The 24134-nt window shown below is 41.6% G+C and overlaps 1 protein-coding gene across 7 annotated transcripts in view; it reads left to right on the top strand.

The window, feature by feature from the left end:
- SPAG16 (sperm associated antigen 16) overlaps positions 1-24134 on the top strand; it is a 387166-nt gene that overhangs the window by 317682 nt on the left and 45350 nt on the right. The window contains exon 18 of one of the 7 annotated variants that reach the window (XM_021397844.1): positions 20958-21143. The exons of 5 other annotated variants lie outside the window; for them this stretch is intronic. In XM_021397844.1, coding sequence (XP_021253519.1) covers positions 20958-21004 — 47 coding nt within the window. In that variant the 3' untranslated portion in view covers positions 21005-21143. Of the gene's footprint in view, positions 1-4547; positions 4684-20957; positions 21144-24134 lie in introns of those variants that run through there. One more of the 7 variants, XM_021397845.1, reaches the window with a different exon arrangement.

The raw sequence follows: 24134 nt of genomic DNA, 5'->3' as shown, positions 1-24134 counted from the left end.
AGCACTGGCTGCAGTAATTGTGTTGCCTTGAATGAAATACCTCTTCTTTCCTTAAGCCTTTGAGGTGCAAACTACCTTATATCAGGGAATTTCTAATGAAAGTTGCCTCACTGTTGCTGAAAACCAGTGTGGTGGGAAGTTCTACCCCAGTATTTGGCATCTCTGAGGACAAAGATCTGTCAGAAACAGTTGCAGTGACATTGATCTTGCTTGAGATGACAGAAGGAGTAATGACCTCTTCAGCATCCCTCCAGCCCTGATTTCCGAGATGCTGAAATGCCTACTGGATTTCTGGGAGCCATGGGAAAGACATCTTGAGCAGCCCCCAGACCTCAGGCTGGAAGGCTGCTGCGTCGCATTAATGCTGACTGGCCCCAAACTAGTTCCACGTCCAACAGACGCCCGTAAGTCATTGCAACAGATGGACTCTGCTCTGTTCATTCACTGGCTCTTGAAGAAATGGCAAATGAGGCCATCGAAGTGTTCTTTCCAACGTTACAGCAGAAGCAAAAGGCAGTGTCTTGGGGTGGGAGCACGACTGCACTGCGGGGTGCTGCTGCTTTGCCCTGTCATGAGACTAGACAGGGAGGTTAGATTTTCTTCCCTTACATAGATCAGAAAGAGTTTTTGCCACTCTACGCATGCCAGCTAAAATACATGAGTACTTACTGGCAAATATCCAGCAAGATTTACAACGGGGTTCACTCTTAAATTATATGCAGCTTTCTACCTTTTCTCCTTGGCACTGCAGCTTAATTTTTTTAAGCAGTCGGTGAAGCTGATTACTGCCTTGTGTCATGGCTGTGGGGAATGCCCTGCCAAACAGCACCGCCATTGCAGGAGGGGAGTTGAGACTTGTCGACCCCGCTGAAATCTGGAGACCATGCAAGAGCGTGGCCTGTTGGGCTCCCTTTCTTTTCAGTCACATCATAATGGCTGTATGGGGCACAGAAAATGTGGTGGAGCAAAAAGCTAATGTTTTGACAGTGTAAAAGATCGATGGAGTAAAGGCATTACTCAGCAATTTGAAGATTTTCCTCGTTTAAATGCTGCCCTGCTCTCTGAGGCTTCTGATTTATGAAAGTGGATCTTAGAGTATTTTAGCGTAGTTCTAAGGGATAGCCTCTCAGAAGCTGGAAAATACAATAAGTCGGGACAATTTTAATAATTCCTTTTCCAGCAGTGATTGCTCTTTGCCCAACTGCAAATAAAACAAAAAAAAAGTTGATAAATTGAGAGAGAAACCAAAGTTATTATTTATTATTAAATGTTTTTTCATGTCTTTCATTTTAGTTATAAGCACCGATTGTTGGCAAGAGTGAAGGAGTTTCTAGTAGAGACAGGCTAAAACTAGACCACTTAAAATTAATGGTTACATCGCCAAAATATATATGTTTGAAACACTCTGCATCTGAAATGTTTGCAGATTGGTTTCCAAGTTGCACAGTAGAACTGCTATGGGATCTGATCACCGAACCATCGGTGAATGTGCAGAGCTGGAAATGTCTCCGAGGCTGTGGCATAATGTTTTGCAGTGGCACAGGATAACCCTCTCTGCTGAGCGGAATGCGGAGCAGTCTGAGAGCAGCATACGCCAAGAGAGTACTCACTTTGCAAAGTCAGATGGAAAATCCGCCCTTTTACACTGCTGCATTCCGAAGCAAGACACTGGGTTTGTGTGTGGCAGAATGTGCAGCACTTCTACTGCTATCAGGAGAAAAATAGTTGTTTTCAAAATTATATTAATATGTAATTATTTGACATAATGTGGGATTGTAAACCTAGTCGTTTCTTGTAATGCATGCTTGGATTTTATGAAGGTTTTAAAAATCTTTCACTCAAAATGATGAGGGGAGTCAGATGAAAGCAACTGCCAAAATGCTCAGAACTAAGTAGAAAATTTTGCCTCATTTTGCTGAGAGATTGCAGAGGTTTCCAAAGAGTTCTATCCGCAGTGCTATTAGAGGTGAAGTGGTGCAACCCAGCAGGATGGGATGTGGACTGCATTCCTTTTTTGTCTCTGGCTGTCTTGGTCTCTGAGATCTGCAAGTTCAGATCAAGGCTTGGCAGAGGAAATGAAGCTCCATCTGTTTTACTGAGCTAGTTTTGGCCATTAGGAACAGAGAACGCAGAAGTAAAAGACAGCTCTCCTGGGTGAGCTTGTTTACTTCTCTGTAATTGCAGGCAAACATGTCAGATAATCCTTCTTTATAAAATTGGCCTTCGAAATTATTAGCTTTTAAAAGACAGTTTCAGAACCTTACTCTCCAGAGAGCTAAAAACTTTATTCCAAGTTCCAGCCCCAAATTAAGTGTACCCTTTCTCCTCCTATGTATATTGCCCCTTCTCTCCTTGCTGGTATTTAAACTTCAGCAGAATTTGACTGAGCAGTCGTATCCTCTGTCAGCCTTTGTCTTGTCTCAGGGGTAGATAACTAAGGCTTTATATTGCCTTCTCAGATGATCGGCCCTTCAGCTCCCACACAAGACCCTTTCCTATACCAGGCTGAATGTATCTTTTCTGAACACCTGGAGCTGGAATTTGTGCGGGGCATTACAAATAAGCTTTTACCAGTGCCATACGATAGCACTAATATACCCCATCTCCTGCCTCAGTGTGATAGCAGAAGGGTGCATCACATGGATGTATATGGCTGTGTCACCTGGAGGGAGCATCATCACCCTATGACCACTCCATATATCTCCTGTGCCCTCAGTTTATAGCAGAAATTGGTATTTATCTCCAGGACAAAATCTTGCTCTTCTTAGTGTCACAATTCATTTCATTTTTGTTCCTCCTGTACTTAATGTCAATCAGCTCTTCGTGTATGTGATCGCTATGCTTGTCAGTATGGTCACAGCCATCTAACTTCATGCCATTACTGTTTAATTAGTTTGAATCTTGTTTTTTGTGCCAAGATAACTGATGAAAATGCTAAATTAAATGAGTCTGTGGACCAGTCCTGGAGGCTTTGCATTAATAGCCTTCTTCCCATTTGGCGGTTTCTCTTTGACCACATCTTATTTTGTTGCCTTCATTGAGGACCCTGACCATATTACCGTGCACATATTAGGCCAGATTTTTAAGCTGTGATGTGTCCAGTTGGAAGAGTTACTGTGGGATCTACTTAAATATTACAATTATCTAATCTTACTTCAGTGAGAGGATATAATTAAACGTGCAAATTGTATTTCCTTCTTCCCTCTTTTCAAAACCTGGTGATAGTCACATGTCTTTTTCCTATAGCTTTTGAAATTCAATAAATCAAGAAATACACCTGGGTTTAGGGCTTGTTTATATTTTGTAGTTTCCTACTCAGCATTGTGTTTAACCATTCTTGGTTTATCTCTTGAGATTCATTTTAAAATCTGTAGCTGTCAAAAATATCTTTGTTTGATTTCTGCGGCATAAGTATCATTCTTGTATTCTCTTCTGCTCTCACTCTCTCATGTGCTGTTTTTCCCCATGTACTGATTTTTATCCAGAAATATTTGGAAGCCTAATTTATTTTGGCTTTGAAAAGCCGTTTCCATTTTCATTACCAGGTTTTATGATCCAGTCTTATATCTGTGCAGACTGACCTGGGGGTGGGGAACTGAAGTTTTGATCAAGCTGCCATGTTTCTTTTCATTTACATGTTCACTTTACAAGATAAGGTTGCCTTACCTATGGGCTCATGGCACAGAGGAATACATGCAATCTGATAAAGCTTGGGGGCTACCTTATATCTTAGTCTGAGACATACCTTTTTGGAGCATCACAAGTCCTCAGGGAGTGCACAGAGGGAGCAGTGGCTCTCCGTGCTTGCATCAGATAAAGGGAAAATAGGACTTGGCTTTTTGTCCTCTTCCACCCCTGCTGAAAGATGGGGAGAGTGCTTACCTCGGAGGCAATTTTGGGAAGACTTGAAACATCTGAGCCAACGATGTGCTGCTGACTCATAATCTTATCCTCTACTGTGGAGTTTTAATTGGGTTTTCTGTATGTTAAGGGTGTTCTTCTTTTCTGCAGTAAGTCACTCATAAAACTAGAACAAAATTATGGGTCTCCAGCGTTAATTAATGCACTTCCATTAGTAACCCTGATAAAGATGCTGATTAAGAGTATATAATTGCATTTAATCGGGAATTTTAAAATAATACCTCCTTGTTTAACTAATGTAAGCTTTATTAGTATGGCTACAGTGGTTACTGCATAGGCTAAATAAATCTCAGCTTCACAGACTATGTTGCATATATGTTCTGTACTGTTTGCGTCTGTTCAGCTGACCTTGTCATTTGTTATTCTCACTGCCAGCTAGTGCTTTTTCTATTTCAATGAACATTGTTTTTTTAACGTGAAATGCCACTGTGTTTTTTCTTTGGCAAGAGAATGTCAGTGTGTGTAGAGTAAGAGCTGTTCAGAGCACTTGCTAGCAGTTGGGGTATTAATCATTACTATGCTTTGCTGCTCACTATGAAATCCTCTCTTTAAAAACGTATCTTTATAGTAGGATTGAGCATGTAGGTTCAAAAGATTCACATTGTGACTTAGAACTTGTATTTCAGGTCAATGAAATCCACAGAACTGGCTGATACTCATGCGCTTAGAAGGCTGATATCTGTCCTCAACAAGCTAGGTCGTTTCCTTTTTCTTTAAAATAAAATAAAATTAAATTAAATTAAAAAAAAAAAAAAAAAGCAGCTACTTGTTCATTTGTCTTTGTTTGTGTGCTGAGCTCCTGGAAATGCCAAGCAGTGTACTGGTTAGTATGCACCTCCCACGGTGGCTCAGGGCAATACCTTAGAGCAGCTTCTCCAGGGACACCGATGGCCATCTTTGGTACATCAGTCTGAACACAGCTCCACTTCTCTGCAGCCTCTCAGAGGCTCAGCAGCTCCTAAGTAACGCCAAGCATTTCCTGTCCTTGTTGGATCTGCCTTTGTCCCAGATCTTAACCACACCGTGCCATGTTGCTGTATGACCCCAGGCATCCCGGAGTGGGTGTAGGCTGGGCAGATATTCAGTCTGTATCCACCATTAGCACCTCTGCCAGTCATATTGGGTGTTAAAGCTGGGAAAAGTTTTCTGTGTCACTCAGCAGTTTCCAAGTGACCTGAATCATTGTCTTAGAAGGCCCTTCTAAGCAATTCAGTGACCAGAACCGTGTGAGTTATGCCATGAAGAAACTGATGCATGTTTTTGCCTTTACATATCTAGTGATGTTGGTTGTCATAGCATGTGTTACATATGGTATCGCTCTATATGGCCTGGGATATTTGCGTGATCCACTCAATGGGATATATGTGATATTTATGATGACAGTAATTCTGCATTACGATTTCGTCTTTCTCATTACCTATTTATGAACTATGCAGAGTACAGTAACACTTCTAATAGACTTATCTGCCATCCATCTTTCCTACATCTTTATTCAGGCTGCTTCTTTAACGTCCCTTTTGGTACAAAAGCATGATAAAAAAGTAAATCTTCCTTATTTCTATTGAAAAAGTCCTCATTCCTTGACTTGTCCTTTTCTTTGGGTATTGATTAATATTCATGTCTTTGCCCAAAGCCTTCTTTTTCAGGTCAGTAATTCACTTTAAGGTACTGTTTATGTCCTCTGCAGTTTCTGGGTATAGATGTTTCTCTCATTTGAGAAAACAGATGAAACCATATTACACTTTCAATATGTGTAAGGTCAAACATTAAAAATTCCTTCTCTCCACTCACTGGAGATGAGCTACTTGGAGCATTTCTTTGTTCTGCTTCATACAGTCTTGTAAATCTCCCTGTGAAGGGCACTGTTATAAATCAGTAAATAAGCACCAAATTTGCAAAGCGTCTACCAGCACAAGTTGCAGAGCTGAACCACAGAGGCTGGCTCCTTTGCACACATTGCTAAGGGAGGCACTTTGTAGGTGACAGGTCTCCTTCCAGAGCAAGTGGCTGCCATTTCTTGACCCACACTGGTCTGTAAGCATTATGGGCACCATGACGTGACGGAGTTTCATCCTGTGCCTCCCACTAATACCACGGTAATGCGCAAACTGAGGTGGTACTGCCAGAGGAAAAGAAGTAACATTTCAAACAGAGCTTTTCTCCTTTATCATTCTTACAAATGAGCAGGACAATAATTTAGAGAATGTTTCAGTTCCTTGGTTGTTCCCTGGTGCACTTAATACTTTGCCTGTAAGTATTCAGGCTGCTTTAGAATGCACTTTTAGTTTATGTTCAACTGTTTCTTTAAGCATTCTCAGCTATACCTTATACTGTTTTTAGTTTCTGTCATGTGAAATGCTCAATAATGTCAGGAGGTTTCACTGCTGCATTTTAAAAATACCTTAAAATCAGTCTCTCACCAGCAGTCTCCATAAGTTGACAGCCTGCTCACACTTCTCCAACTTTCAAAACCCATGGATCAGCAGAAGGAATTATCAGTAATGCTGCCTTTCCCTCAGATTGGCATAACTGATGCACCATTGTGCCTCTTGAAATTTGTCCATCTTCAGAAGATTTATGTAGGAATTAAGTAGTACACTGACCCTGTGCATTCATGGAAGTGAATTTCCACCAGTAAGATTTTTTTTTCTCCATGAATAAAGGTTAAAACGTCAGAATTTAACTTACGGTCCTTGAAAAAGAGCATAATTGTTCTTCCTATGCAGTGTCCTACAGCATGACGTGTTCCTTACACCAGGGCAAATGGATGTAAAATATCATCATTCTGCTTTGACAGCATTTTGTTTCCCTTTGCAGCAGCACTTGATAACCTGACAGCAGAGAATCAGGACCTTTTAATTTTAATGAAAAACTGACCCAAGTTCTTACTCATGGAGTTACTCATCATGGTAATTTATAGGTCACATCCTACCCACATAGAAAACTAGGATGCTTGATAGAGCAAGAAAAACTGACTTTGCATCCTTGAGTACTTCAGAGAACTTATTGTGATAAATGGGTTTAATTAATTTAAATATTGTTAGAGGGTCAGATGAAGCAGTGTTGTACAGTGATACGAGAAGAAACTACAGAGATCTGTGATCTCTTCATTTGTCATGTCTTTTGACATGCTAGCACACAGTGGAGCATGCAGAAAGGATCTGGCCATCACAAACATTCCTAAAACACATTTTATTTCAGAATGATTGGTCATGTATTGTTTCTTGTGTATTGCTGTAACAACTTTGTGCTGGCTTCTATTCAGTAGGTCACCATTAGAATTACATAGTTGATGTGAAATTGCAGTGGTCCACTAGCAAGTTGGAGACCTTAGCATAGTACTTTTATAGGAAGTACATTAAAAAAACCTGTTAACAATTGTATCACATAGCTGACTGGCAACCCAGAACTGTATGTTACTCTGCTACATAAACTAACATTCCCTCCAGACATCCTTCTGGGTGTAATTCTGTTGAAACAGAGTGGAATTTAACACAAATTTCATGTTTCCATAAGCTTTGTAGCACAGATTGCTCAGTGTAAGCTGGCATATCCTTATTTTACAGCTGACCTCAACTGTTCTTTGAAATAGCTGTTATCAAAATGAATTGACCATGTTCCATTTCTGGTGGCTCCTTGTTCTTCCCACTGACTCCTGGGATCATGATGGGCTCTGGAACAAGCAATTTGCAATTTTGAATGGGGTATTGTGGTCACTGGAGGTTTCACATCCCTTCCAGCTCTGGTGAAGTCAGTGTCCCCAGAAGGTCAGCGAGGTGGATTTGTGCTGTTGACTCTTGATCCATTCAGTATGAAAACTCATGTGAGTGGAGCCCCCGTAGCTGTACAGGTATAATCTGGAAGACTGCAGTGCTTCCGCTGTGTCTTCTGTGTTGCTAAAACAGAAAAATTAACAGTACAGAAATTGGCCCTGACTCTGAGGACATCCCAAGGCTATGCCAGCAAATCGAGCTGTATTGCCATCACTACGGCTCATACCTGTAGTCCAGTCACTGGCTTGGTGCGTAATGCAGTTGAGAAAGTACCTGTCACCATTCACTACAGTAGCACCAGGCCCCCAGTTTTGGCTTGCCCCTCTTTCCATCAAACATTTCCTGCATGACTCTTGTTTTCTGGGGCAAAGAGAAGCTATCTTAGGAAACAGCACATTCAGCATGGGCCTGCTGCAGTTTCCTTCTGCAGAGGGAGTTTGCTGTGTGCCCCTTCATGAGATATCTGAGTCCGTGTGTTCCCAGGCTGAAAAGTCAACCCCATTTTGACCCTCTGAAATACTATGCAGCCCATAGCATACATAGATGTAAACTAACTAAATCATTGGTTAGATAGTCGTAACCAAAGGGTTGTTGACAGTGGCTCTGTGTCCCAGCGGAGGCTGGGCCCCCAGTACAGGAACGTTTTACATAGTCTGATAGTGATAGAACAAGGGGGAATGGCTTAAAACTGAAAGAGGAAAGATTTAGATTAGATGTTAGGAATAAATTCTTTATTCAGAGGATGATGAAGTGATGGAACAGGCAACCCAGACTGTGGGTGCCCCATCTCTGGAGGTGCTCAAGGCCAGGTTGGATGGGGCCCTGGGCAGCCTGAGCTGGTGGGGAGCAGCCAGCCCATGGCAGGGAGTTGGAACTAGATGAACTTTAAAGTCCCCTCCAACCAAAGTTCTTCTATGATTCTATGAAGGAATTAGCTAATTGAGAAAAATAAGATGATAGAAAGCTTATGGAACAAATGGTCCATCGTTAATTAGCATTAAAACCCAACAAATAATTACAATTTTTTTTCTGAACTATTCTTCACCTTTCTATTAATGCTTTTCAGCTTTAATTTATATCCACCACATAAATATTTTAACGTTACAAAAAAAGTCTATCTTAGGTATACCTGCTTGCTTGATGACTGGGATGTTTCGTTTCCCTTCCTTTTAATTCATCTGGCAGCTGAAAAGGCATAACACCATCCCGTGACTATGAGTAGACAGGAGTGAAATCAGCCAGGAGCTCAAAGGATTTCTCTGTCCAGTTTTTGATGGAAGTCCTACTAATGCTAGTGCAATATGGCCAGCTACTGAGAACACAATGAGGGAGAAAGGATTCCTTGAAAATATTTGCTAAAATCTCCTGAAGAATCTCTTTCAATGACATGAAGAAATGAAGCAGCATCAAGGACATTTCAGTAGCTTCCTTTATTAAATGAAAGTAATTTAGTAAAAAAATTCTCCTGAAATGTCACCACAAGACAAATTTAATGTATGGAAGAAAAAGTTGCATGAAATTCAGAACTTTAATTTACTATTAATTAACTTCCAAACACAACTAAGTGGATTTAATTGGCGCTGTGGCTGGAAGTTTACTTGCAAAATTGTAACTAATGAATGGAATGGTTTTGATCAGGGGTGGCATACAGTTTCTCAAATTTTTCATTATAGATCTGCAACAATGTGATGAGAGATGACCATGCATCTGATTTCTGGGTTATTCTCTCTGTACACAGAAGAATATAATTTACTTATTTAAATTGTAGATACTGAAAGTAGTTTGTGCCCAAAGAAAGAAAGGTTTTGAGATGAAATAGTTTATCACAGCTGTTCTTCACTTGTGTGACTAACTTAGGGATGTTGCAGTATTTGACTCTATTATTTGTCTCTACTGCCTACTCAGTCCAGGACATTAAGTCTGCAGGGTATCACGTGTATAGGATGTGGCCTTGGAGCTGACTTCTGTCACTCGTCTGTCTAGCTGTAGCAGCTATTGGAGAAATTTGCCATTTTTTACTACTGTCATCTAGGGGAAGGGGAAGAAATAGGTCCATTTCTGTCTCCCACCCCCAGTGCTATGTGAATCAGATTTTCTAGTAGTGTTAGTGTCCTCATGCTCTTGATGCACCATGAAGAGCAACTGCTTTTTTCTGGATTGCTCAGCGACAGCCATTCAAGTACATACTGATATTTTCATCTAAAGTGCTTGGACGTCTTGGACATTGATGAAAAGCCTGCCAGCATATTTGACTATCTTTAAGTTCAGGCTGTACTTTAGGGAGAAATCAAAGAGACAGAAGTTAAGGGAGTCTGAAGAGTGATGCTAAAGGGCACATGCTGAGTAGAGCTGCCTGCGATCTGCCTAATGATCATGAGTCCACCTCCTTTTGAAACAATCAACATGACTTTTATGCCTTCTGGATTTAGGGTAGATGTTCTTGTGGCCGTCTGTATAGTGTGCCTTAATTGCCATTCCATTACTAGCCTGAAGGAAAAATGTGCAGAAACTTGGCATTTGTGTAAAATGTGCATATGTTTTGAAAAACAATGTTTGTAATCTGTCATGGTAACAACTCACGTAAAATTCAGGGTTCACAGGAGCGAAGAAGTGCAGAAGTAACTGCATGGGATAGTAAACTTCTTTGAATTAATCTAGCTTTCTTTATCTTTAGGTAGGAAATGGAGATTTTTGAAGTTACAGCCAGTTACATTGTATAATCCCTTCTAAAGGAATGTAAATAAGCAAAGTAATGTTTTTCATTTGGAGTACTTTTTCCTAATCTAAGAGGATATTGATGTGCCAGTTCAGAGCTTGATATAGCATGTATCCAGGGAAGAGTATTCTTTTTAATTAACATACTCTGGAAAACATAAAGTTGAGTGTGCGTATTTACAAGATGTGGATTGCTTTGTCTTACTGTGCAGGTGAGGGAAATCCGATGGTTTGAGTAAATGGGAATGAATGAATGATGGAGGATTCCCAGGCCTGTGAAGCTGCTGGTGTGGGCTGCCTACAATTTTGACACACTACAATTTTCAAAGATTTGGCATGGCTTGAAAGACAGGGGCATGAAATAGGAACTAGTAAGTCAAAACTAGGAAGCAAAATTTTGATCAGTGACATTTGCAGTGACGTTACAGCTGTAGCAGCAGGACGCCAGTTGCTTCTCTTGCACAGGTGACAAAGGTATGAATGCAGAAATAAGTGATGGTTCAAGTTTCAGAGAAATACCCTGTGTCCTTCAGCTGATTTTGTATCTAAATGAATACATTAATTCAATGCATCATTGTCTCTGGATGTGTGAGAGAGCAGGAAAGGATGGCTTGTTTTAATGATGGTGGCTGTGTTTTCAAGCTGTGCTTGCTTTAAATTCTTGTGAGGCTTCACATGGTTGCTCGTAGGATTGTACTACCTCACAGCAAACAATAGTTTAGGTTTAAACGTTTCCATTTAAGCAAAATAAGCATTACCTTCAGCGTTTTGGTTTATATGGTTGCCTATGGGCAAATGCTTCTATCTCGGCTGTTCAGCAGCCTCTGCTCTGTGACTCCTGCACATTGCATATGCCTGCTTCGCATTTCTCAGCACGTTATTGCACTTGGGGTCTGGTGTCCTTTCCTTCGTTCAGAGAGGAACTGTGAAAATCAGTACGAAACTCAAGGTTCTTGGATGCTGTGCTAGTGGCCATGTGAGCCCCAGGGTAGACTATGGGAATTTTGGAGCCTGTGGCTCTACTCAGTACCTTGGAATAATGTCCTTGGCATCTGTCCTGCCACTCTCAGTGGACTTAACCTTGACTCAATGGACTTGCAAACAAGGGCATCAGAATTTGTCTTCCAATAAGCAGAAAACACTTCCAAACTCAGGTATCTAGGGCATATTTTTTTATTCAGCTTTTAAGCGTTTATTTTTAGATGGCATGGCTCCACTTGATAGCAGAGTGTGAATTTAAATGTTGTAAAGCAATATAAATGGCCATTAAGTTAGGAAGCACAGTATGACCTTTTTTGAAATATTATGCCAAACATTGTGTTTGCTTTGTGAGCTAAGTGGAACTTCTGGAAGGCTGCTGCTGCTGAAAGGCACTGGCTGGGTCTCTGGGGACGGAGCACATTATTACAAGATGAATCCAGGGATCTGACAGAAATAACAAAACAAAGCTGTAAAACTGGGAAAGATTTTAACAGGAAGAAATTTGGATTGATTGCAGTGACTTTTGTATGCCTTATTTTTCCAGAACACAACAAATGCCTTTTTTCTAACATAACTTTCCAGCTTTAGAGGTGTGCTAGCAAATCCTGAAGGATGCTATGAAGAGGGACTGTGAGAGAGCATTTGTGCAAACCTGCCAAATATTTCTGCACGTTCATTATTCATGTTTTGGCTGTGATTATTAAATATTAGAGCAGCAATTAAGAGCCCCATCCGGTGCTGATGTCCCAGTATTCTTCGCAGTTGCCTGACTTTGTAAGGGACATCACCATCAGAAAACAAAATGGGATCAGTAATTAGCCATGGCTGCTGTTTTATTTAGAACAGGAAGGAAGCATTCAAAGCAGAACTGCAATCCAACTCCAGTCACTTAGCTTACAAGCCCCTTCTCTATCTCTTCTTTGGTTTACGTTTCAACATAGGCAATAGGTCTGCTCTGCAGGGCCAGCAGCAGAGAGCTCAGTACAGTGTCCCGTATTTATACATACAGAAGACAAGTACGTAGTTTGCAGCTCAGCCCCAAACTGGCTTTGAATCCTGGCTTTGTGCTTGATGTGTCACAGATAAATGGAGCAGTTTACGTGCTTCCACTGTGGCCAGCTGGAGCAAACCTCCATAAGATTTGTGAGCACAGGGCAAATATTTGCCAGTTGCCCCAAAAAGCTGTGTAAGGAGCCATCCGGGAACAGGCAAATCAAGGATATAACCATTTTCAGTCTGCAGGAATATGTGGTTTAAGCCCGTGGTTCTCAGCTGGAGAGATGCGTCTCCCTCGGGAGGCATCCCAGCTATAAAGGTTAGGCACATTCTGTATTGCAGGAAAACTGCAGAGTGAACAAATTCAGCCTTCAATTTGAAGACCTTTTATAACACCTTTTTCCTCACCACTTCACAGAAGGTACAAAACCTTATATTTTTCAAGTGCGTCTGGCATCAAAATTAGCTTTTCCCCTTTAGTAGGCTCGGCATTGCCATGTGTCTCAGTAAGCTTTTCAGTTCATGCATACATAATCCCTGCACTACAAATGTAATGTGGTCTTATTTGCATCTGTTCTTGTTGCGTGAAACTCTTAGACCAGCAGTAGGATTTTAAATCTTCTTTTTATTCTCCTGAGTACTCTTTTTGCTCTACCTGGGTTTGAAAGAAGTTGAAATTTCAGGTTGAAATAAGTCCAAGGGCTTGCCTTCGTACAGCATAGCTTAAATCTTCAAAACACCACTTCTTGAATGAAATCGCGGAGGAGGATAATTACGCATCTACTGTGAAAGACCTTGCTGAATTATTTTAGAAGGGTGATAATGCTTCTGTCTGAATCAGGAGGCAAAGCTGGTTAAGCTTTGCCAGACAACCAGACAGCTAACAAGTCTTTTGCATTAGCAGGCAGTCACAGCATCAGGTAACCTTCTTGTATTACACAATCAGTCTTCCCAGCACTCACATAATGATGATACCAGGTTATACGAACGTTTTTCCCATGTTCAAGGCAAGAGGAACAACAAGTAACTTATGTAGAGCTGTCCCAGTCACAACATAGACTCAACCACCAGTGATGGTGAGACTCCAGAGCAGCAAGCACAGCACATAGAATTTTGCCACATAGCTGAGGCACTGCCGGATGTTTCCGGAGGCAGCAGTGCAACACTGCCAGGCTGGGAATGTGTCCTGCCCACACAGTGCCATGGCAGCTTTGAGGTTTGCAAGCTAATGATGTTTTTGGCGCAGTTTTAGCTGTAGACCAAATCCTTTCTAATGATGAGTTCTGAAATGCAATTTTAATAATAACATTTTTCACTTACATGATGTAGCACTTTTCCAAGCACTTAGGAATTATTACCAAAGTCTCAAAATACATCCTTAGGGCAAGTTTAGTTCCAGCAGTTACTCAAGTTGAGAAACGGAAGCACAGGGGTTTCAATAACTTGACAATTGTTGCAGAAGTGTTTGTGGTGCAGCTGAATGGCATTCCTGGACCCTTGCTGCCTACACGGGGTCACACAGTTTCTCTGTACCACACTGAGGCACCGTCCTCGCTCACTGTCCTTCATTGTCTTCTTTTAACGAAACCAATCTTCTAGAGACTGATTTTTGCTTCTTTCTCTTTGTATTTATCTTTTAAAATACATTTCTTCAGGTACTGTTTAAGTTGTAAAGGCCATTTGTTTCAGAACATGTTTCTTAATTGCATGCTTCCAGTTAAGACTGCTCCTAGCTCTGGTAATGAGAGCGCATCAATCATCTGTCAAACCATGGCAGAATTCTGAATTATGAAGCACATTATATATAAGCAGACTGCAAGTACTTATTTGGGAAAAATAAAAAGAATAATTATGTGCATTGCCTTAAACAGTTGGACCTGTGTCCTCAGGTGATGTAAATCGCCATAGCAACGTTGAATTTGGTGAATCTCACTTTTGTGCAAATGAAATCTATTCTATTCTTCATTTTCTCTTCACCCCTTGAAGACTTCAACAGCTGTTCCTATCTTCTGTGCCCTTTCCCTCATCCCCCTAACTTCTTCTCCCCCTTCATTACGTCCTGGATCATTCCCACCAAACTCTCCCACCCAGGCCCTCCCATCATTAGCAGGGGCATCCTTACAGCTACAGGCGATGCTCCTTTCAAAACCAGCTGCCTTTGCTGACCTGAAAGTCCAGATGCCTTCCAGTAGCATCTCCACCTTCTGCTGCTCATTCCTTTCAACTCTTGTTGCACTCTTTTGTTTTGTGTTCTCTTGTCCTCCCATTTGGCTCTCTACCCACACACTTTAGAGAGTACTCTCAGCATGATTTCTTGTTTCTCGTGATTTGTGCTCTTTTCAGCCTGGATGCTTAAGGAAATAAAGCTTATATAATTAGTCCATCTGTTGGGACCTCCCTGTGTTTGTCAGTCCGCCTTTAATAACCTGCTCGCTAATTGCAACTAAACCAGAAGAAGGGGCAGCTCAGCAGGAGGTACCAAGTCCCCATGGTTTCCTGAAATGAAGTGGCTGGGGAGACGACAGGGAGCGTGAGTGCTCTGTGGAGGAACAGGGAGCAGAGTTCAGCCCTTGTGCATTGCATGTGGCAGAAACTGGCTGCCCAGAGATAACCACTCTGCAGCTCAGTGCTGCTTCTCGTCTGCTCTGACCAAGGGAGTGGAACAAGGCCATTGTGGCAAGGAGGGCAGAGCAGAAGGTTCAAATCTATCCCATACTGGACAGCATTAATACCATGGATCCCAGCACTGTGTTTTTAATTCTTCAAGCCCCTTGTTCTGTTTGATTTTCCTTTGGATTTCCTCTCCTTCCTTTTCCCTTCTCCACATGTTTTTTTCTCTCAGGTTTTCCTCTTTCCTTCTTTTTCTGTCTTTCCCTTCCGCGTCCTCATCCTCCCTTCATGAATTCCTTTTCTCCTAAGGAATGCCTCAGCAGTGATTTCAGCCTTGCCTTTCATCCTGCACTCCCCCACATCCTCTCGTTACTGCTAATTGCGCTCCCTTCCTGGACTGACACCACTTCCCGAGAGGAAGGAGAACTGCTGTAATGATTGGTGGCAGCAATGTCTTAACCATCTTCTTAGAGCACAAACACTGTCACAGTGTTTGAAAAGCTACATTAATTGAACATAGATTTGTTCAGGCTGCTTATTGAATGGATTTCCCTTGTGCCTGGCTTGTGTTACAGCTTATTTTAGCTATAGACTGAATCCAAACAATAGTCATTACTCCGGCCAACATCTGCCTCTCCGGACGCCATCCCCCACTTGATTTAGGGGCAGAAGACCTTGCTATGCACCAGCTGTCATTCAAGCAATCATGAACACCAACAATTGTATACTGAGTCTAATGCTGGGTTATCGAACCATGGGATGGAATGAAAAGGTTTTCATTGACTGGATATTTACTTCAGATCATCTTCTACGAGGAGATACTTCTGCTACATACACAGCAGTGTGGGGATGTGGGTTATGCCAGGGTTGGGGCCAGGACTGCTAAAGGGACGGGAAAGGAGGAGATGTCACACCAAGCCCTCAGCCCCTTTTCCACAGCTTATACTGCAGCCCAGTGATTTGTGGAGAGCTGGTTCCATTGGTAACGTCAGTCAGGATGTGGCTGTTTGCTCATCCACAGGCAACAGGGACATTGAGATCCACGCCTATCCATGAACCGCCCCACTCAGTCGTAACTCCCATAAACTGAAATCATCTTTCTGCTAGTGGGAATTCAACCTCACCAGCCTGACACCTCCTGCTGTGCTAGTGATTCCTTGTGGTACAGCTATCACCATTCAGTGTGATGGAAAAGCAGTGCTGGTGGCAGTCGGTGCTTGCTTGTATGGGTTTGATGTGTAAATACTGGTGTGGTGGTGTTCAGAGGTGCCCAACAAGCACAGCAAAGATGGTATCTGTAGGGCTGCACTGCTGCATTGTGATTTGCACTCTCAGGGGCTGTGCACGGAACAGGGCTTGCTGAAGTAGTGCTTGAGCTGGGGCACGGGTGCAGTGGCCCCATGCATGTAAGCCAATATATTTGCATTTCATCTCTCTGAATCAGCGCAATTCCCCTAACTACCCTCTTCAGTAAGTTCCTAATTACCAGCAATTTATGTCTTTACCTATTTATTGCAGCTTGCAAAGTTTGCGGTAAATTTGGCTTGTGATTGTGTCTGTGCGTGTGTGGAGCAGTTAAATCATTTATGTTCTGAGAACTTTAAAGAAACATATGCCTTAAAATCAGCAAAGTACTTACTGCTTTTGCATACACAGTGAAGTCTGTTACATTTTATTGCATTATGCTGCTAAATAACCTTGGTTGTTATTCTTCAAGGTCTCGGTGTGTTGAGCTATTAACAGCTATGGAATGTATCTAAACTGCATTATAGCTGCACAACTACAAGCTAAGGGGTAATCGAAGATCTGTGAGGCTTAACATAAGCATATGGACAGCTCTCTGCTACCGGTACAGGGAAAAAAACAGCACTTAATTTGGAATTTTTAGGCAGAATACCCTAAGGATGCTTTTACCTAAGTGATCTTCAACTTAAACAATGCAAATAGAAACACAAACGTGGGGGAATAAGAAATTAGAAGTTACTGCGCTGTAAAAGGGAGAAGGGGCACATGAATATTTGATGTGTGTATATATATAAAATTAGTACAGAGATAAACAATTTGATGAGTAATGATGCATATATTTAATTCATAGTTTTATGCATTTTTAAAGAAAATGTGAGTAGATGAAAGCTTGAGCCTAATTAAAACAGTAAAAGAAGCATTCAGGCTGGTTTATTCTCTGCTAAACATGAAACACATGTGACAACTCCTGAAAACATTGATTCCCGAAAGGGAGGGACCAGAAGGATCCATCAGACGTAACAGTGAACTCAGAGGAGCTCTGGTTTGGCTTGGGACAGCAGGCTTTTCACACAGTCTGTAGGATTTGTGGGAATACAATATATTGAAGCTTTCAGCTGGTACTGCTGGACATGCCTTCCATCATCAGAGCAGCATCAGTGCCTGAGCTGTGCAGTTTGTCAGGCGCTCCGGCACTGCGGTACCATTCTTTATGGCTTTGTATGGATGTTCTAACTTTCCTATTATTAAGACCAAGAAATGATTAATGTAAAGAGAAAAGTGGCACTGCATGGTGAGAAAAAAAACATTTTTCTTCTTAAGCCCCTGTCAAGCAACTTTCCTGGCAGAGTTGCAGAGTCGAAGAAATCCAAATCCTGGTTTCACAGTGCCTCAGAGGAGAGCACAGAGCTGAAGTTTTAATTTCCAGCCCAGCTGTGGCTGATTTGGATCCAGCAGAGGCTGGAGCAAAACTGAGCTGAAGCCACCTCCCAGAGGGCAGTGCAGCAGCCTCTTCTCCAATGTAACAGCAATAGGACAAGAGGGAATGCCTTAAGTTGCACCGGGGGAGGTTCAGGTTGGACATCAGGAAACGTTTCTTCTCAGGAAGAGCAGTGAGGCAGTGGCACAGGCTGCCCAGGGGGTGGTGGGGTCACTGTCCCTGGAGGTGTTCCAGAACCATGGAGATGTGGCACTGAGGGATGTGGTCAGTGGTCATGGTGGGGTGGGCTGGGGTCGGACTTGGGGATCTTAGGGGTCTTTTTTAACCTGAATGACTCTATGATTCTGTAATAGATGCAAGAATTACTGGAAGAGGTTATTTTGCTAGAATCAAGACAGATCTTTGCCATAATGTGTTTCCCAGTGACTTCTGCATTGTGATTTACTGAGAAGCTCTGTTACTACTTAAAGCCATATGTTGAGGGTGTTGTTGCTAGTGTGTTATATCTTGGGCTTCTTAAAGACGCCTTCAGTGATTTCTCTGCTGGCGAGTATTGCATTGGCCTCTGAAGTGCAGTGGGGCAGGGATAGGTTTTAGGAAGGCTGAGGGGCTCTGTGCTGCAGGCCCAAGGCAGTAGGCTGGGGCCGTCTCTTTGAGACATGGGTGTGCCAGTGAGACTGGCAAATGCCTTGTCTATAAACACACTCTGCAAAAGTTGAATATTGTTTTGTGCTTGAACTTCTGAGGTTCAAACTGAAAATGTCCTTGTTTTTTTTTTTTTAAAATAAATTAGCATATCTCAGGTTGTTAGGGCGATGAGTGCAGCGCTTTGTATGCCGACTGCAGTGTTAATTGCCTTAGGCCTTCACGCTGTACCGACCTAAGTGACTCCTTCCCATTCCCCTTCACTTCTCTGGTTTCTTGGAAATGGTGAAAACCAGACCCAGACAGCATGCAAGAGAGCAAGGAGAGCTCCAAAGTGCTGGGTTTCAGTCCATGAATTAACACAGCTCTGGGAGAAGGGGACTCTATCTTTTCTCTGAAGTGCTCAGCTCACTATTTGTGTGCCATAAAATAAGCAGCAATAACAATAATCCATGTCTGACCATTCGGAGGAGTGAATTCAGCATGCCTTCAAGCTTCTCACAGTCAGTAAATGGGATCATATAGTGCACATCATCTGCATTTAGTGTGACTGCCTGGTACGGAGAATATTGATTATTTTTCCATATTATAATTCTGAGTTGATATCTTCATTTCCTTCCTAGCAGAGAATTACTCCCTTAGCCCAACATATTTCTCAGCAAAGAGAAACCTGTGAATAGTGCTCGTGTGAGCTGTCGTGGTGCTCTGCGCAGGGACAGCTGTGCTTGTGCATCCAGTGGAGTAACACCAACAGATAGATATTCCTGCAGGAGTGCTCCTGTCAGAGAGCTGGGCTGCTGCTTCATTGCGCTCACACTGCTTGTCATATATCCTGACCAAAGAGCTCACACAATGTGGCCACTACTGGATAACAAGCAACCTTTTTTTTTTCCGCAAAGTGAAGCCTGAAAGTGCTCTACCTCGGTTTCGCTGGATAGTGTTCATGTTGCATAAAAATTCAAGAGTGTTTCCTTTGTTACATGGGAGGCTCAGCTATTTTAAGAACTTCATATTTGGTTCCAGGGAAAGGTAAAGATATAGCAGCTTTTGAGAGAGAGATGAAGGACCAGGCTGGTTTTCTGCCTTTCATCTCACTGTATTGTGTAACACCAATTGGACAGAGAAACGCTGTAATGCAGAGAGCAGGCTTTACTTCAGGCTGATGGGCTCACATGGTCGCAGAATGGATGAAAATTCATGAAAGACGTGGAGGTGAGCCTGCTGCAGCCTCGGGATGCTTTGGAAGGATGCTAACAGTGCTGCTACGTGCCTGTAGGTGTAGGGAGGGAACTATCCCACACTGGCTGCTGTATTATCAGCTGTGATTTGGCATTGCTGCAATCCAGCTACTACTTCGGTGTTACTTTGGGTTTGGATGGTGATGTTTCTCTTTACTCTTTGCCTGCTATGCTGCAGTTTTGTTTTGTTTTGTTGTCCTGCAGACATAGGTAAATTTGTTTTGTTGGTACTTTTTAAATTATTCACATGCAACCTAGCCACTCGAGCTCAAACAGAATGGAAAGCTTTATTCCAAAGCAGCGATGCATTAGAAGCATGCTGGCAGCATTTTATATTGCTCCAACACTTTGTGTTTAATGAGGAAAACGTTTTAAGTGCATACATGCCATTGTGGCAGAGAGGATGAGAATATTTGAGTAGACTCTGTTCACATTTATGATCGTTCTAGTCCTGTCCTTTCTGTTTAAGCAGCAATTTAAGTTAACATACAAATAAAAATATAATACCTAGAGCTTTTAGTGGAGTAAACACACACACAAATTATCAGAGGGAAGAAAACAAATTCCATAAAATGAAATTAATATTAAGCTTAGCTGCAGTTTACAAAGATGCACACTCATTAAAAGCAATTGTTACTGTGAACAATTCCTGTTGATTTAGTAGCTTTAGAGTTCACCAGGGAGTTCATCTAACTTCCAGAACCAGCAGCAGACATTTTTCTGTGCCATTTTCCTTGCTGGAGAGTTGAAGTTTGTGTGACTAAAAGGTGTGGCTGCTATTGTATAACTCATGAAGATCTGGTTCATGAGTCTTTGAGCATACTGAGCAACCTCTATTCAGTGTACAGTCCCGCTTGTGCAAATCCAGGGCCTACAGATCCAATGTTCGGATCCAGATCCAAAGTCCAGTTATGGACTTCTTCTTGGATGATGGGAAACAAACCATGGGACAAACTGATAGGGGTGACCACTTTTACTCCCTTTCTCTTCTTCTCCTTTTTCATAGAATCATATAACAGCTTGGGTTGGAGGAGACCTCAAAGATCATCAGGTTCCACCCCCGCCCCTGCCACAGGCAGGGCTGCCAGCTGCTGGATCAAGTTCTAGATCAGATTGCCCAGGGCCCCATCCAACCTGGCCTTCAACACCTCCAGGGATGGGGAGTGTAGTGGGAAGAAACAAGGCATTCCCAGGGTCTGAAGGAATGTAGAAGTGATAAACTGATTTTAAAAACTGCAGGCTACTGTTATTGTGGGGCAACTGCTTCAAACAAGTGCATCCTCATTGCAAAGACAAAAAATCACTGTCACTTAATACCAGCTGTGAATCTGACCTCTATTACTTTTGTATGATTTTGCCTTTTTTTCATTAAAGATTTTTCTTGTTTTCTTTTAGTTTCCAGGAAACTGCCCACGAGCATATTTTTAATGAGTCTTCTGTAATTTCCTACTGAGGCAATACTTGCAATGATAAATACCTGTAGACTAGTCTTCCTTTGTAAAAGCAGTTCTGTCTGAGTTGATTAACATAGTGACTGAAAAAGTATTGTGAAGACATGCCTCTTCTTCGTCCAGAGATCATGCAGGTAGGCACAGCATCTTCCCTTTCCAGGCCACCCTCCGCCAACATATTTTATCTCTGAAAATTTTTCGGCTCTTCTATTGGTTGTTCTTTAATGTGATCTTGCTTGCCTTTTCTCCTTGCTGGCTGCACAGAGCCATTTTCTGCCCATATATTCAGGAGAAGCTTGCTTTGTATTAAATGAATTTCATGTAATGAATCTTGGCGTCAGCATTTAAACCACAGTATTGCTGAACTTTGCCCTTCTGAGTTTCTTCGTTAAAATGACAGATCATTTCTTTTTGTTTGGATGATACAGTAAGTAATTTCCTCATACATTTCTATCCAGAAATGTTTGGTTCCATTCACTTTCTCCAGTATGTTGCCTTTCCAGTCCTCATTAATCACTCTGTTAATAGGTGTTGTTTTAACCAAGTGCCACATCACTCCAAAAGAGCACTTTCTCTTGTCTTCTTTCCCTTTTAACTTACGCTGCAGCTCTCTCAGAGTCCAAAAATCTAAAACTAGATCTTTCATTCTTGATAGCCTGTTTAGAAATAAATCTCTCTTTTCTGAGACAGGAAAGGGAATTTGGAATTGAAACTGCGGGTAGGCAAAAGATGCTGCTGGCAATTGCAGCCTGCACATTCAGATACAAAGCATTTAAACTTCTTTTAGGGTGGAAATGATTTTCACAGTAATCAGACTGAACACTCAAATGAAAAAAAAAAATAAAAGCTCAACCTTTTTATACTGGTCCTGTGAAATACAGTGTGATCGTATCCGTACCTCGAGAAGGGAAATGAGTGTGATTAATGAAGCAAATCATACATTTTAATGTGCATGATAAAACTGTTACTCCAAAGAGAAAACAATATCTTTAGCAATTCAAAATAATGTTATTTGCACCTTTTTTAATCTGCTTTTTCTTTTCATTGCCTTCAGATTCTCATAGGCTGGCATTTATTGCCAAGACATTACTATTTCAAGTCTTTCCCTTTCTATTTGCCTTTCCATCTTCTGTACATATAATGTCTGTGTCCATTTCCTCTTCCTCCCAAGATGAAACACTTTTTATATCGTGTGTTTTTCTAAGTCTTTCTACAGATAAATTAACCACACGCGGGAACTTTGCAGCAGTCCTTCCCATTGCTACGCTGTGGAAGCTAATAGGAATGTGCGAAGAGTAAAATAGATCTAAATGTTAGATCCATTAACGTACTGACCTTTAAAAAGGTTGGATGGCAAAGCGAATACTAGTACGCCTAGTAATTTCAGTCACTGAAAGCTAACTAAACATTCATATAAGTGAAAACTTAATGAAATGCTGAGCATACGTGTGTGCAATATGTTTCAAATTCCACTGAAATTACTGGAAAACCACTGATTTCAGCCATGTTGGGAATGAGGCTCATATACTCATTACCTAAAGCCAACTGACTTTTTCTGCAGTCCATTATTCCACAGTCGATTTACATCCTAAAACAGAGGGATTTTCTAGTGTCATCCTCAGTGTAGTTATTACAGATGGTTTTCTTACTTGAACATGAGATTGCATACTCTTACAGAAAGCAGTTTGAGGGTTTTTTGCCCCCTCCTAATTCTACTGAAGGGCTGCTTGAAGACTTCCCATTTTTGATAGTTAGAAACCTTTTAATTTTTAGGTTACGTTTAATCGTAAGGAGTCAGTTTGTACGGAATTATCTTCCCGTATGTTTGTCTTTCACTCCATGCTTACTCTTGTAGCATACATTACCAGACTGGTCTTAGCCTTACTCAGACCCCATTTTTGATCTGCTGCATTACGTTTTTCTTTGCTCCCTTCATCTTCTTCTTGGACTTCCCAGCTGCTCCGTTTCAGATTAAGCTGTTAAACTGCACTGTACACAATATTCCATATTTGATGAAGTAGCATGAGGAACTTGCAAAATGGTGTTAATTCTGCTTCAACTGCATTGTGTATCCCCAATTATCCTGTGATCAGATGCATCTTTGTTGGGCCTGGCAAGCTGGAAGTGGGAGCTTGCAGTGGACTGTGTTGCTGTGAGATCACTGACGAGCCATACACCAATATATAGAAGTTCCCTTATTTTTGCAAAGTATTTCCTCTGAATTCAAGGTTGGTTGTGTCCCCTGAAGCAAGGAAAGCAATGTGTCCTTTAGCAGGGAGTTGTAATGGTGCATTTGCATCACATATGCTGCAGTCAGGTTTGCTGATGTGAACGCTGCTGGGTGAGGTACTGAGAGGTGTGCAGAGGCTCCTACACCTTTCCCTGAGAGGTGGTAATTTGTTTGGAACTTGGTTCTTTTTGCATTGGGAGTTTGTTTTAAATACGCAGTAAATCTATGTGTTATAAGCCATCAAGGCATCTTAATGTTTAATCCAGGCAAGCTAATGGCTTTTTTAATTATTTTGATTTCATGGGAAACCTAATTCCACTTGGACATGTTGTCCAAATCTGTCATTAACAAGGATCTGTAATCCAACTGATGCTCATTCTTAGGATGACAACTTTTCAATACCAGATAGCTGCAGGTACTAGGGACTGTCATTACCAGGTGTCTGTGATGTGCTTATATCAATACATAAGGAGCACTGGATCTGACTGTGGTACTTTCAGTCTGAGAGTAGACTCATTGGTTTTAGATGGGCTTTTTGTAAAGGAAAACTCATAATTCAGTGAGAAAAGTAACTGAAATCTGGCCCTTTACAAATGGAATATGTGCCTGCTTTGATAGGAGTTGCTTTGAATCATTAGGGTACATTTTTTCACACCCAGACCATGCAGTATGAATCACAATTTTCACAGCCACTCTGTCTGCATAGATTTGATTTTGAATCAGAATTTTCATATTCTTTTTTCTATAGCACATGCAGATTTGAATGATAAAAATAACCTTCTCTAGTGTCCATCCTGGATGAAGTGGAATTCCTCAGTCATTCCTGAAGTAGGTCAAAATCTGTGTAGTTTACCCCCATTGAGAAAGTCAATGCAGACTTTTGCAGACCCA

The sequence above is a fragment of the Numida meleagris genome, chromosome 5 (assembly GCF_002078875.1).
Source record: "Numida meleagris isolate 19003 breed g44 Domestic line chromosome 5, NumMel1.0, whole genome shotgun sequence".
In the NCBI taxonomy this organism is placed as follows: Eukaryota; Metazoa; Chordata; class Aves; order Galliformes; family Numididae; genus Numida; species Numida meleagris.
This window is presented reverse-complemented; position numbering and strand designations above follow the sequence as displayed.